The sequence below is a fragment of the Pteronotus mesoamericanus genome, unplaced genomic scaffold (assembly GCF_021234165.1).
Source record: "Pteronotus mesoamericanus isolate MK-2021 breed Mesoamerican mustached bat unplaced genomic scaffold, CSHL_Meso_final scaffold_54, whole genome shotgun sequence".
Taxonomy (NCBI): Eukaryota; Metazoa; Chordata; class Mammalia; order Chiroptera; family Mormoopidae; genus Pteronotus; species Pteronotus mesoamericanus.
The window spans coordinates 38998043-39011390 of NW_026555321.1; the positions used below are offsets into that span (position 1 = coordinate 38998043).

The following is a 13348-nucleotide window of genomic DNA, read 5'->3' on the forward strand; positions in this document are numbered from 1 at the left end:
GCTTACCATCTTTCTACTTTCACAGCTTGGTTCTCCAAGTTATGAGTGGAAGCATCTCTCTCTCCTGCTCTAGACTCTCTGCTCTGTTCCTTTCATCCCAGAAGAGAATGGGGGGAGGGGTGTGTCTCCAAATGGCCAGCTCCACTTCGATCCCACCCACTGCTACCCAGGATAAGGAGCACAGGGGTCTCCATTTGCAAAAACCAAAGACTTACAGCAACTAGTGAAACATTTCTTTGAAGCTTTGTCTTTAAATGAATGGAAATTGTGAAAATACATTTATTATATTTAACAAATTTAGGTTATAACTGCAGTTTTACCCTAATTCTCCAAACAAAAAAAAAATTTAGTGGGGTTGAGGAGTAGGGAATATAATTGACCCTTGAACAACACAGGGTTCAGAGGCACCACCCCCTGAACAGTCAAAAGTTCATGCATAATTTTTGGCTTCCCCAAAACTAAATTACCAATAGGCTACCATTGACCAGATAACATAAACTGTCAATTAACACACATTTTGTGTGTTACATGTATTCTGTAATGTATTCTTACAGTAAAATAGGGAAAAGAAAATCATAAGAAGAGAAAATACATTTACAGTATTTATTGAAAAAAATCCACATAAAAGTGCACCACCACAGTTCAAGCCCATGTTGTTTAAGAATCAACTGTATATTGTTTCTGATAAAATTATAATACATCACAATATAGAAACCTTCACTTTACATTTGATTTCCTGTGAATGATCACAAGAAGGCTCAAAGATAGTAGAGTTTGATCAGTTTTCCAGGAGCTTCTCTTGGTCCCTTGCTTTTGAAATCATTCTCTTTGGAAGCATCTTTCTTATTGCCTGTGGTGATTTTTTTCTTTCTTCATGCATTACCTCTGACAGATCCTGTGTGATTGGAGCCAATCTCCAGCATCACTTTGATAGACTTCACAAAATCCTGCCTTTTTCTCAGAATTTTCAATTGACTTTATAATCTGTTTGCCTTGTACATGCCTTGTCCAATATTTACATTAGACAAGCAGAGCGATACTGACCAAAGATATAGGTCTAATAGCAAGAGTACTAATTGGCTAGGGATGTTTGAGTAGGAACTAATTTCATAATTAGGGATGGGGTGGTTTACGATGACTTTGGATTCTCTACACACTGGGAAGGATTTAGAGAGTTAACACCTGAATATGGAAGACGCTCCTATACTCACCATGTATTTATTGATTGAACGGAAGATTACCATCATTTGCTTCTGTGTCTAGACCTGGAAAATGAGGATCATGACTTTCAAACCATCAAGGATATGGGCTTGTTTAATATGACCCAATATAAACTGGGTTAAAACTCATTGGAGTACTAGTGTAATCTAAAAAAAAAAAATGTTGCTGTGTAAAAAAACTTTCTGCAGTGATGGGAGTGTATAAAAGTAGAATCATTAGCTACAGCTAGTGTGGAACACTTGAAATGTGACTAGTGCAACCAAGAAACTGGATCTTTAATTTTATTTCACTAACTTAAAACTAAATTTAAATCTGCATGTAGCTAGTGGCTGCCAAATTGGACAGCACAACTCTTGTGTGGTTGCTCCCATAATGCTGTCTCCTAAAAATGGAGAAAGTTTGTCTAGATTCCCACTAGGGCCAAAGTTACATCCACAGAGCTAAGAGCTTCTTCAAATAGCAAGGGTGTGACCAGGTTGCCCAAGTCACTCACCTGGTCCCTTTGAGTAACCAAGAGAAACCACGCAGCTCACCAGAGCAGCCATCTCTTTCATACAAGGTGCTAGCAAGCCTTTCATTTTCTGCTAATTCTCCACCATTGCCTAGTAATAGAGGATGAATCTTCCGGACCAACCCTGGACTGTACCTCCTGCGCTATTCTGAAACCAACTCCATGGATAGGTAAATGTCCCTGCAAACACCAGCCCTGCGGTGGCCTAGAGCTAGAAGGAATTTAGCTCAGAGTAAAGATATGTTACAAATTAAATGTTGCAGTTGGTATGTAAAGCTGCAATAAATAGAAACTGAGTTACATCAAGGACGGAATTAAACCTTAAGTTTAAACTCCACAGCACTGTAATTAAAACTTAGCCTGTAGCAAATCATTCACTTGAGATTAAAGTAGTGTGGGGGAAGCAGAGGTTTGGGCTTACCTTGCTTTCCACAATTTATAAGTCTGAGCTACCAAAAGCTAACAGCCCTGCCCCCAAATCCAGCTCCCAATTAAAAACACAGTTTGAAAACCTTTAGGAGGCCTGAGGGGCCCCTTTAACAGAAGTCTGCCCCTTCCCCCGCTGCCTAAGTCTATGAACAAATTAAAAAATATTACCTGGTCCCCTGATGGTCTTCTGAGCTGACACGGTGTTTTCATTAATACATCATTAGAGTAATGACATTGTGCTGGCATTTTGCTTTCAAAACAGCCCGCACTTCAACCATTGTGAATACAGACTCGTGGCCTCTGATCACTTTGTTCCTGGGAAATATTATTCATATAAAGCAAAAAATGAAGACAAACTGTAAATAATAATTTTTTAATGTGCGTTCTTTTTAATCTAATCTGGGATGTTCAGGATTGCTTGGTGTTTTATTTTTGTTTGTTAGTTTTGCAAAGTAAACATGGGTTAGTTTAACCATGGCCTTAACTCCTAGAGCCAGCAGGCATTTTCAGTTCTCCCAGAACAGCCTAAAATAGGTTTCTCTCATGTTGGAAGTACGTCATTTTGTGTAAAAGAGGTTTGAGGATACAAAGTTGAAACTCTGGTATTTTTATTTTCTAGACTGTGAACTGTTACCTCATAGACAATAATGGATTTATTCTGGTGTCTGAAGACTACACACAGGTGAGAGAGAAATATCTACCAATTCAAAGTAAGGAGCCCAGAAAGTGCTTGAGTCAGGGGAAACAAATTATGGTGTTAAAACTTTGAGACAATGATATATATTTAAGAGGTAATAGCAGGAGATTATAAAACCTTATTTCCATCCTTCTAAGAATGTCACAGCCTACTTCTCAGCAGGCCCCAAAGAGTTTTTACCTCCCAGTGGGGACGGGGCGGGGGATGCAGAGCCCAAGGCCTGTTCTCTCACTCATAAAATGTTCAATTTATAGAACTCTATGCCTCAAGGGTAGAGGTGCCTTAAAGAGTTTGGGCAATTTTAAGGAGGTGCCCTCTTTTTGATATTTTATCTTCATATATATATAATTTATATATACATACAGACATAGATACACACACACACACACACTCTCCAACATAATTATTCTTTATAGCTTTCTTTCTGGTTTTTGCTTTTTAAAAATCGGTAATCTGAGTTCAAGGATTAACTTGGGGGCTCAACCCTGAAGGACAAGGATCCGGAGATAGACAAAGAATGTTCTTCGTTTGAGTGAGCCCCGTGCAGTGCGGGGGCAGGAGGGAAAGGGACTGGGGTCGGGGGAACAAGTCTTGGGGCTGAGCACAGAAATCTCCTGTGTATTCAAAAATCAAAAGAGTTAACATCCATAGCATTAAAACATTGTGCACTTAAAACATTTTTTTTTTGCAATTATAAGTTAAATTAACATAGTAAAAGAAGGTAAAATACAGGCAACGTTAGCAGTGTGGTGGAGTATAGAGGTAAAGTAGACAGTTCCTGGTGGGAGCTCTCTTTCTGAACCAGTCTGTGTACATCACCTAACCTGTGTGGGCCTCCTGGCGGGCTCTGTAAAAGGAAATGGCTGGCTACATAAGGCTGCTTATCACTGTAATATTTGAGGATATGAAGTCCAATTTAAATCATTGGGAAGTCTTTAGTAGCTAACAGTATAATAGGCCCATTATTGCTTACGAAATTAATTAATTGTCCATAAGTGTGGCTTCTTAGGGTCAGAGTTTAAGGCCTGCTTATTTATAAACCCTGGCCAGAGGTAACATGTAGAACGGTGCTTGTTTCCTCTCTACCCATGAGATTATTGTGGGATTTTTAAATGTACCTTTGATGGGTGAAAACCCATAGTACATACTGAGGCTCAAACTGCCCACAACCATCTCCTCAGAGATTGAACATCACTGGACATGGGATAGTTAATGGATATTAAATGAGAGGAATAAGCTGGTGAAACAAAGCCGGTCTCTGAGGGAGCAGAGAAGTCCACAGGCCTATGGTAAGGCACCCTTTTCGCTGGGAGGGGAACCGGTGAGATATTCACCGCATAATGACACAGGGAAACTAGACTCTTGGTGGTGAGCATGCTATAATATATGGATGCTAAATTATAATGGTGTATACCTGAAACTTATAATGTTATTTAGCAATGTTAGCTCAATTTAAAAAAATGGAAGAAGACTCATTGATGGAGCAAGAACACAAATTAATAAGCTGTGAGGAGGAACTCTGTCCTTCCTTCATAATCATAAAGGGCTAAGATAGGAACCTGCTCCTTGGGGAGGAAGGGTGTGGTGGGTGTCTTCCAGTGTTAGTCCTGGAACAGCCAACAACAACAACCACTGAGATAGTGACTCAGATGCAGCCCCGATCCTTGCTCGTGGTTTGTGTTCCCTGCTGTGTCTCTCCTCGGAGCAAGTCTGCGGCACTGCCCGGGAAGCCTGCCTCTGCCTGGGCCCATTCGATGTTTCCTGCACCCCCGTTAGGATAATTCGTCTCCATCTAACAACCAGTTCCATTGACCCTGACATATTTACACACATGAAACACTAACGTCCTTCTTGCTCCTAACAGCCTTACATGCTCACAGTTGGCCAAAGGTTCCAAGGGTCCCCTGAGTAAAAAGGCAGTGCTCAATATTCAGTCAGTGAAATGGTTCCTAGTTCTCCCCCCTCTCTTTCTTGGCTTTTTGGCCAAGTGTATATAGGCCTTTCTGCCTGAAAACTCTGAGAAGCATGATTGAGGTCACTCAGTGGTAAATGCAGTTGGGATTTAGTTAATGCAAAGCCTATGAGACTTATTAATTCAGGCTCTTAGAGTAATGCCCTCCATCCAACCACACGTAAGCCATAAGTCCTCAGAGCAGCCACAGTAGAGATAGGGATTCTCCGCTGGTCTACCCTGGCTCCTTCCAGGGCATGGCCAGGGGAAGACTGTTGCCCCAAGTTCTGTTCAATGCACTGCACACGCCCTTCCCCAGGACACACTGACAGACATGGCTTCAGGGGTCTGGAGGGGTGCCTGAGGATGTTAATCCTTTATCCCACCATTCCAAGTTGGCATAGCTCAGCCAGTGCCAAGAACTAGACTTGCAAAACCATCTGCCTGATGGTGGGGAATTAGTGCTAGGCCTCAATGCCCTGAAGAGAGCCCCAAAGAAGGCATAGACCTTTGGAAATCTGCTTGTCATGCTGTTTCCTCAAGGAACTGGACTGTCTTATTCTTTTCCTTTTCAACATATGAACTGCCTTTGGACAAAATGAGAGTGTTCCCCAGAAAGTGATTTTGAGAAAGGACATATTCCCAACCATAGGAAATTTATAGGATTGATGAAGAGAATTGTTATAGTTCCCTAAACAGGTCATCCAGGAATTATAAACAATTCTTTTTATTAATGCTTAGGAAGCCCTTTCACAACCTGTTTCTGTCTATATGAAGTAGTGTTTTAATCACAAGGGATTGAGTGCAGATTAATGCTTACTCTATCCAAGGATATAGAGTGTGTGTGTGTGTGTGTGTGTGTGTGTGTGTTTGCACATGTGCCTTGTGTTTAAGTCCAGCACCCAGCACGTGTTATGAAATGCAACCTACTGCCCCGCTTGCATTGTGGAACGTTCACATCTGCTTGCTAGCTTGCTCTGTAATCCCATAAATTCTCGTGATTATTAAGACCTGCCCCACTTTTATGTAACAGTCCCCAAAACCTGCCCTTGCTCCTGTCAGCTCCAGGACACAGACTGTGTCCACTTTTCTTTCTTCTCTGGTGTTTGGGCCCATTATTTATGTACACTTCCTCATGGGTCTTCTTTTCTTCCTCACAGACTGGAGACTTTTTTGGTGAGGTCGAGGGAGCTGTGATGAACAAATTGTTAACAATGGGCTCCTTTAAAAGGTAAGGGTTTTATGGTCCTCTGCACCCCCCGAGAAAGTTTGCCTAAATAAAATAAAACAAACCAAGGTCAAATAAAGCAAGCCCAGACTTGACCCTGTGGCTGGTTTGTACTTGTGTTCATGCTCCAGAAGATCTTGCTGAAATTTGATGCCTCTTGCCTGAGTGTTAAGAGTCTTAGAAACTCAACTCACAATGAGTTTCCTGTTCACCCAGCCCAGAGTTTATTGGAGGCCAATGTTGAAGTTGGAGCCTGCACTGGGGCACAATTATATCAGTCTCAAGCAAGTGATTGCAAGAAAGTAGGAAACATTTTCACCTGGTCAAAAAGGGGGATATTTTGTCTCCTATTGATAAACCAGGGAAGTTTGCTAGAAATCTGGAACTCAGGGATGGCCAGTGATATTTAGAGACTTATTGATATAATTTTAGAAAATCAAATGAGAAAGTGAAAAGTCTCAACACTTGCTCCCAGCTGGAGGTAAGTTTAAATCTGCTGCTGGAAGAAAACACAGGTGCTGCCAAATTCCACTGTCGGTGTATACTACTCAAGTGGGTCCTGAGAGCTCTTGCCGACCCTGAGCAAAGCCTCCTCACAATGTCCTTCCTGGGGGCGGCCAGCTGTGCTCTTCAGGGCACCAAAGCCTATAGGAAAAACTATAACCCCAAGAGATCAGGATGCCAGGAATGTCCCCCAAGAGTCAACCTGTCTCCCTTCCCTTGGCCTCACAGGAAATGTCCTTTGGAGTGGTGCTTTCATGAACATATTTGATGTAATTAAACATATAATAGCAGGAAATACAAGGATGGACCTCACACGCCTGTGAGAACCATTGCGCATTGGCTGCCGGTGGGCAGGGCAGCCTCCCTGGTTTATGACTCTCCTGCAGCCAAATGGCCAGGAAGTGTTACCTCAGGAAATCAGACTTTTAAGCCAGTCAACAAGACCAGCTGACCACTATGCTGAAAGCAGGGAATTCAAAAATCATGACCTAATTTTTGAGATTCCATTGCTTGTTTGTACCAGAAGAAGGGAAAAAAGAAATAATATGAAAATTGGCAAAACTCCAGCACTTCTGCAATCTCTGGCACACTTGCTCCCATGCCTTTCTAGAGCAGAGTGTTCGCTCCTGCTCCATTCCTTGTTTAAAATTCAAGTACAGTTTCTAACTTCTTTCCAGGAGTCATTGTGCACATGCTTGAAAACTCTGGTGGGAGCTAGGCTTGGGTTGCTATGGAGTTTTCTTGGGCTTCTGAAAGCTTCCAGGGCAGCTTCTGGCTTGTCTGCCATCCAGGGCACCACTGGTTTTTCATATCTTTATGTGGATGTGTGCATTTGTATCGTGTTAGCATGTTTTCAACTTGGTAGTGGGGAGAGACAAAAGATGAAGAATAATCACACACATGTTTCTCATTTGGAAGCATATTTTTCAACTTCTTTTTCTTTCTTTTCCCTCTTGGATATTTCTTTCAGACAGTTTGGTGGGAGAGAGAAAAGTTGTAGAGAAGAATTTTAAATTCCTAGTCTTCTCCTTAATGTGGTTGGCATGAATCTAGAATGTTCTTTCACTGAGAATAGCTAATGTATTTGAGACAAGGGAAGGGCTGGGGACTTTTCTCAATTTTAACAGCAACTACTGCCAACTGGGAGTTAGCTGACAAACCTCCTGAACCTCTTTGAAAGGACCCTTCCCCGGAGCCAGGAGAGTAAGGAGAGTTTGGGTTCAAGGAGTCAGGTGGATTGGGTTCAAATCCAGGCTTTGACATTGACTAGCTAGCTGCACGACTTAGCATAAGTCAAGTTACCTCTCCCAGTGTTGGTTTTCTTACGAGGAAAATGAAGATGATAATAATAATTACTTCCATGGGTTGCTGTCAGAGTTAATGAGATAATAATAAGCATAAAGTTCTTACACGGTGCCTGGCATATATTAAAGGCGCAGTAATTGCTAGCTGCTGCTGTTGTTGTTATGGATCTTTGCTCAGTCTTGGCTTTGCTCTCTCCATGGCACCAGAAAATGCTTCCTCTGCATTCACACATCTCACAGCAGGCTTCCCTTGACACCTGGTGATGGGGTCTGCAATGCTGGGGTCCTGCTGTCCTTGAAATTAGACATTCATGCCCTTGCCCTCTCCAGCAGGCAGTGCTTACTCACAGCACAGGTTGAGTCCTTTCATTTAGGGACCTATATTTCAGAAGCACTTGAAGGATGTAGCTACAAGTAACTGACAGTGCTCTGGGACAGAGCAGTGCACCATGTTAAGCAGAGCCCTGCCCCTCCCTAAACCAGGATATCTGAAGGTTGAGTTGCTCTGGTGACATGGCGGGGCTCAGAGAAAGCTCAGGAGTGCTCCCCTGAGATGACTTTTCATCTTAGCATCTTGATCAGTGCCAGGATGGCACAAGGTTTTTTTATTTGAGTGGCTTACCCAGTCCTAAACAAATGAGTTTTACATACAAGACCCCCACAAACCATCTTCTCCAGAAAGAGAGCTCAAAGAGGAGAACACTGTCTCCCTTTATCAACCTCCCATTTGTTATGTCCTCTGATCCATATTTGCCGCTTCCTTCTGTGGCCGATGGGGCAGTGGACTCTTTCCTGGATTGTTAAGCCACTTACTTGGTGACCTGATGGCCATTCTTCTTAGGAATGCCACTGGGGAAAAAGGATACCCACTTCTACATCTGCAGTGCCTTGCAGAAGGAAGGAAAGCCACTGATTTGTGCGACAAATGACCAATTTAAAGGAGCAGGTGTAAACAATCTAACAGACAAAATGATCACTCTTGGTCATTTAGCTGAGTCTCTGATGTGACTCTGTCCACCCAGCTTACATATGACACAGTGTCCAGGAGCCCAGTAATATACCACTTGCTTCAGCAGCGTGAAAACAACGATCACCATGGTCACGTTCCCTGAGCACTTTCTGTGCACCAGGCCCTTCCAAGAACTCTGTGAGACAAGTATAAACATGACTAGGTGCACGATCAACAGGCACAGTGCAGAATGAAAATGTGGGATCCCTTATTCTGAAAGTGTCAAGAATTTCAAGACAGTGACATCAGAGCCTTAAAGCAGGCATGGGACCCTTCTAAGTTCAGGGTTCTGTGCAGTTACACAGGCCACGTGCCCATTTAGCCAGCTCTTGATATAAATATATCGATTTTATAGATGAAAATAATGAGGCTTGGAAAAATTAAGAACTTGCCTTAAGTCTCGTCTAACAGAGCTGAGCACAGAGAGAATCTTCTAGCTTCTGCCCTTGACCTGGTTCTATGTAAAATTAGTGCCTTTAGCTTCCTTCAGCTCTGTTTGAGAAGTGAAAGGTGATTGAGGAAGATGTTGTCTCAGCAGTATCTTATCTGGACAAGCAGAATTTTCAAGATGGGAGGCCAGCTGAGTGATAAGATCACCCGGATTTTTTTTAGCTGAAGTTCACAAATTGTTGAACCAAGCCTCAGTCCCAGGCTTCACGTGTTTTCTCATAAGATTCTATATGCCTGGTCAGCTTTTTGTATTTCAAACAGAGACCTTCAAATGCTTCTTCATCCCTAATCACAGAAAGTAAGTGGGCTCCCTGAGAAGTAATTCATTTAGGGTTTTTCATTTCAGCTCTCTTTCTTTTCCACTCATGATCATGTGTAGCAAGAGCCTTATGCTCCTATTTCTCAAAACCCACATTCTGTGGTGCCCTTTACTGCCACTGGCAGTGACATCTCCCCTCTTTTGACTACTGAGAAAAAAAATCTAGTTATCTAGTTTCAAGATATTTTTATTGTAATTCATTTATCCCTCCTCATTTCTTTGTCCCCAGTGATGCACATTCAATGTCAGATAGCCAGGGAAAAGTAAAGAGATATAGATTGCAAGTAATAGGAGAGCATTCAAGGTTCCTGATAGGACCTCTGTGGCACACTGGACCTGAAATAAGAAAACTAGGTTGAGCACCAGAATCTCCGCCATGTGGCCTTGGACAGATTCCTCAGTCTCCTCGAGCCTCAGTTTCTTTTGTCACCCAAATGAGGACCTGGGGCATGGGGTGTTGGTAAGAATCAACTAAAACAAGGTATATGACAATGCCATGCAAATTAGAAAGATTTGCAAACAGGGGGCATGATTAGCCCTTGGGTAGGAGCTCCAAAAATCTGAGATCTTTTCATTTAATTTTCTCTCTCTCTCTTTTTTTTAGTCACTAATTACCTTCCCCCTCTCCCCAAAGATGGTTACTGCACAGCATTTACCTACACAGCACTGCCGTGGGGGCGAGCCTGTAGGCCTGGCCTCTGCTAGCATCTCCTGGACAGCTTTTCAAACGCCTACCCTGGGGCCGCATCCCAGGAGATTCAAGTTCAGTTCTTCTGGGGATGAAGCCCAGGCATTGATGCTTTTTAAAAGCATCCCCATGATTCCCATGTGCAGACATGGTCAAGAAATACTAAATTGAAGGTACCTGGTTATCAATCTAGATACTGCCCACTTTAGAGCTGCCTGAACTTGGGCAACTTTAACTCATTAAATTTCAGTTTCCTTTGCAGTGAAATAGAACTGAAAGAATTATTCATATATTGGGTTGGCCAAAAAGTCCATTTTGTTTTCTCTATAAACTAAAAGATGCGTTTTTCATTTTCACCAATAACTTTGATTTGGATATTTTGAGTATGTTGGCTCTCTCTCACATGATATAGCATTGATTATTCTCAGTTAATGTCCCAATTTGATCACTAACAACATCAACTGGTCTACCCAACCGTGGAGCATTGTCCAGCAAGAAATCTCCAGCATGAAACTTTGCAAACCACTTTTGATGCATTCAGTCAGTCATAGCACCTTGTCCACACACTAGACAAATCTTTTTTTGCATTTCAGTTCCATTTTTACCTTTCTTGAAATAATAAAGCATCATATGCCAAAAATGTTGCATATTTTCTCTCATCTTCAGTATTAAAATGGCTGTGCAGAAATTCACCAATTTTGATAAGTTTTTCTTTTAAATTCACACTGACACAACACAGCTTTTACAATACAATCTAACAAAATTGTTTTGAATGAAGTTAAAGACAACTAAGTGCTACTAGAACTATCTTATGGAAAATAACAAACTTTTTGGCCAACCCAATACCTGCAAGTGAGGGTTAAAAGAAATAATGCATACATTTAGCAACATTTTTGTGGTTTTTGCCAAGGGGGGGGTCTTCCTTTTTGTGTGTGTGTATCTAATTAAGCCTGAGGAAGGAAAGACCAATTGGGCACACCTGGCCTTTGGCTTATAGAGAAACAGACTGCTTGCTAATAATTTGTTTTTACTTTGGGAGCTACTGATAGTTCCTATCTCTTTTAGCTGTGTCTTTTCTGTGTTTTGATTTTTTTATTTTTATTTTGTTAGTTTTATGTGCTTGGTGCAACATGCCTAAGTGTTCACCCCTACAGGACCATTCATACATTCCCTTTGGGGCCTGGGGAATGTTCTCCTCACCTTGCCCCACACACATTCATTAATAGAGTTGACTTGTATAGAATTCCCTGTGGTGACTCCTTCTGCTATTTAAATTGCCTTTCTAGAAAGGTGACATATCAGGTAAAATTCAAGGCTTGGACCATTTCTACCCCTGTCTCTATATGATGGAACTGCCTGGGCTCGGCGACAGCGGTGATTGGGAGCTTTCCCTGTCCTTGGTAATTACATTACAATTCAGCAAATGCCCTGGCCTTGGAGTCTAGAGAGTGTTAAAAGAGAAGTCTGTTATGTTTGGATGTCTGCTCTCCTTTAATGCCGACTGCCTTACTGATGTCTAATACTCAACAACTCATGTAATGAATGTAATGGCTTCTTGGCTTCCTGTTGACCTGACCATGTCCACAGAAGTATGCTTTGTCAAAGGTGGCGTTGAAGGGAACAAGGAGACAAATTGGCTCGGACACTGTGTTTCTGGGCCAAACTTGTGGGAGCGCAGAGACACGGAGATTTCAATGGACCACTCTTTAAAATCCTAAAGCTTGAGGATGACCAATTACAACAAAAATAAGACCTGCCCTCATCTTCATCATAATTACAGCATATCTGATTTATTGAATGCTAACTATAGGCAAGCCATTATTCTAAGCATTTACATATATTGTCTTAATTAATCCCCATAAGAACTTTGTGAAATGGAGGTTCCAAGCATTTTAGGAACTTGGACAAGTTCATACACCTCACTGAGGGAGAAGGATGGAGTTTGAACTCATGTCTCTTGGATTCCAGAATCTAGACCATGGTCTCTTAATAACCACTTACTCTTTCCCACAGTTGGAGCAAATTAAGTATTTTCTGCAGAGATATTTAGTCACACTTAAGCTTGTTTTGCTTCAGGAGATAGTAAAAGAAAATTCTCGATCAAACTTGAAATTCAGTGTATGAATTACTAGCTAGTTCTACTAGAAATAATAGAAAATTACAAAATAACAAGGGGTTAAGGAATATAGGGGTCTTCTTCTCTTTTATATGAAGATAGTCTGAAGATACTAATTTAGGGCATCATTTTGTCATCATGGATGTATGATTACATCTTTTTTAATGTGCTTTCCTCCAGGTTGGCTTTCAAATTCAAGGTTACTTCATGGTCCAAGATAGCTGCTGAGATCAGCCATCACATCTGCAGTCTAGGTTGGCAGAAGGAAAATTCAGGGAGGTTCAAAAGGCCACATAAAATTATTTATTAAAATTTATCTTAATAATATATTTTATTTATTAAAGTATTTACTCCCAAACAACACTTCTGTTTAATCACATGGCCTCATCTAGTTACATAGGAACCTGGGAAAGATGCATATTGAAAAGCCAGGGCTCAGGTTGGCAGAAGAAGGGAATGGATATTGGGAAACTATAATAGTCTCTGCCACAGCCAGCATGGCCCAGTTTGCTTCAGACCACATAAGTCCCTTAAATATTGCATCTGGCTTCCTGTGATATCCACTCTGAAAATCTTTCAGGGATGGTACTATGTTCACAAGTCCTAGTTTCCCCCACACCCCACATGCCCAGCATAGTCCTGGACAAAAATGGTCATAGCTGCCACCTAACTCATCTGTCCATGATGCCTGACTTCAGGCAATGAAAGCAGGAACATTCAATAACACATATTGGGTTTAACTCATAATAATATTGACAACACCAACACTCCTAGGGACTGAGGTACTGAGCCTCAGGTACCAGCCCCACATTATGCTAAGTGCAGTGCAGGCATTATTGTGGTGCAGTTACTATAAAATGTAGACATGGCTTCATGAACTTGGCAGAGCCCAAGAAAGCTCTCCCAGCATCCAAGTTTATA

The 13348-nt window shown here is 41.7% G+C and overlaps 1 protein-coding gene across 1 annotated transcript in view; it reads left to right on the plus strand.

The window, feature by feature from the left end:
* Positions 1 to 13348, plus strand: part of CACNA2D3 (calcium voltage-gated channel auxiliary subunit alpha2delta 3) — an 860744-nt gene that overhangs the window by 771886 nt on the left and 75510 nt on the right. The window contains exons 30-31 of the mRNA XM_054595275.1: positions 2781 to 2843; positions 5970 to 6040. Coding sequence (XP_054451250.1) covers positions 2781 to 2843; positions 5970 to 6040 — 134 coding nt within the window. The remainder of the gene's footprint in view (positions 1 to 2780; positions 2844 to 5969; positions 6041 to 13348) is intronic.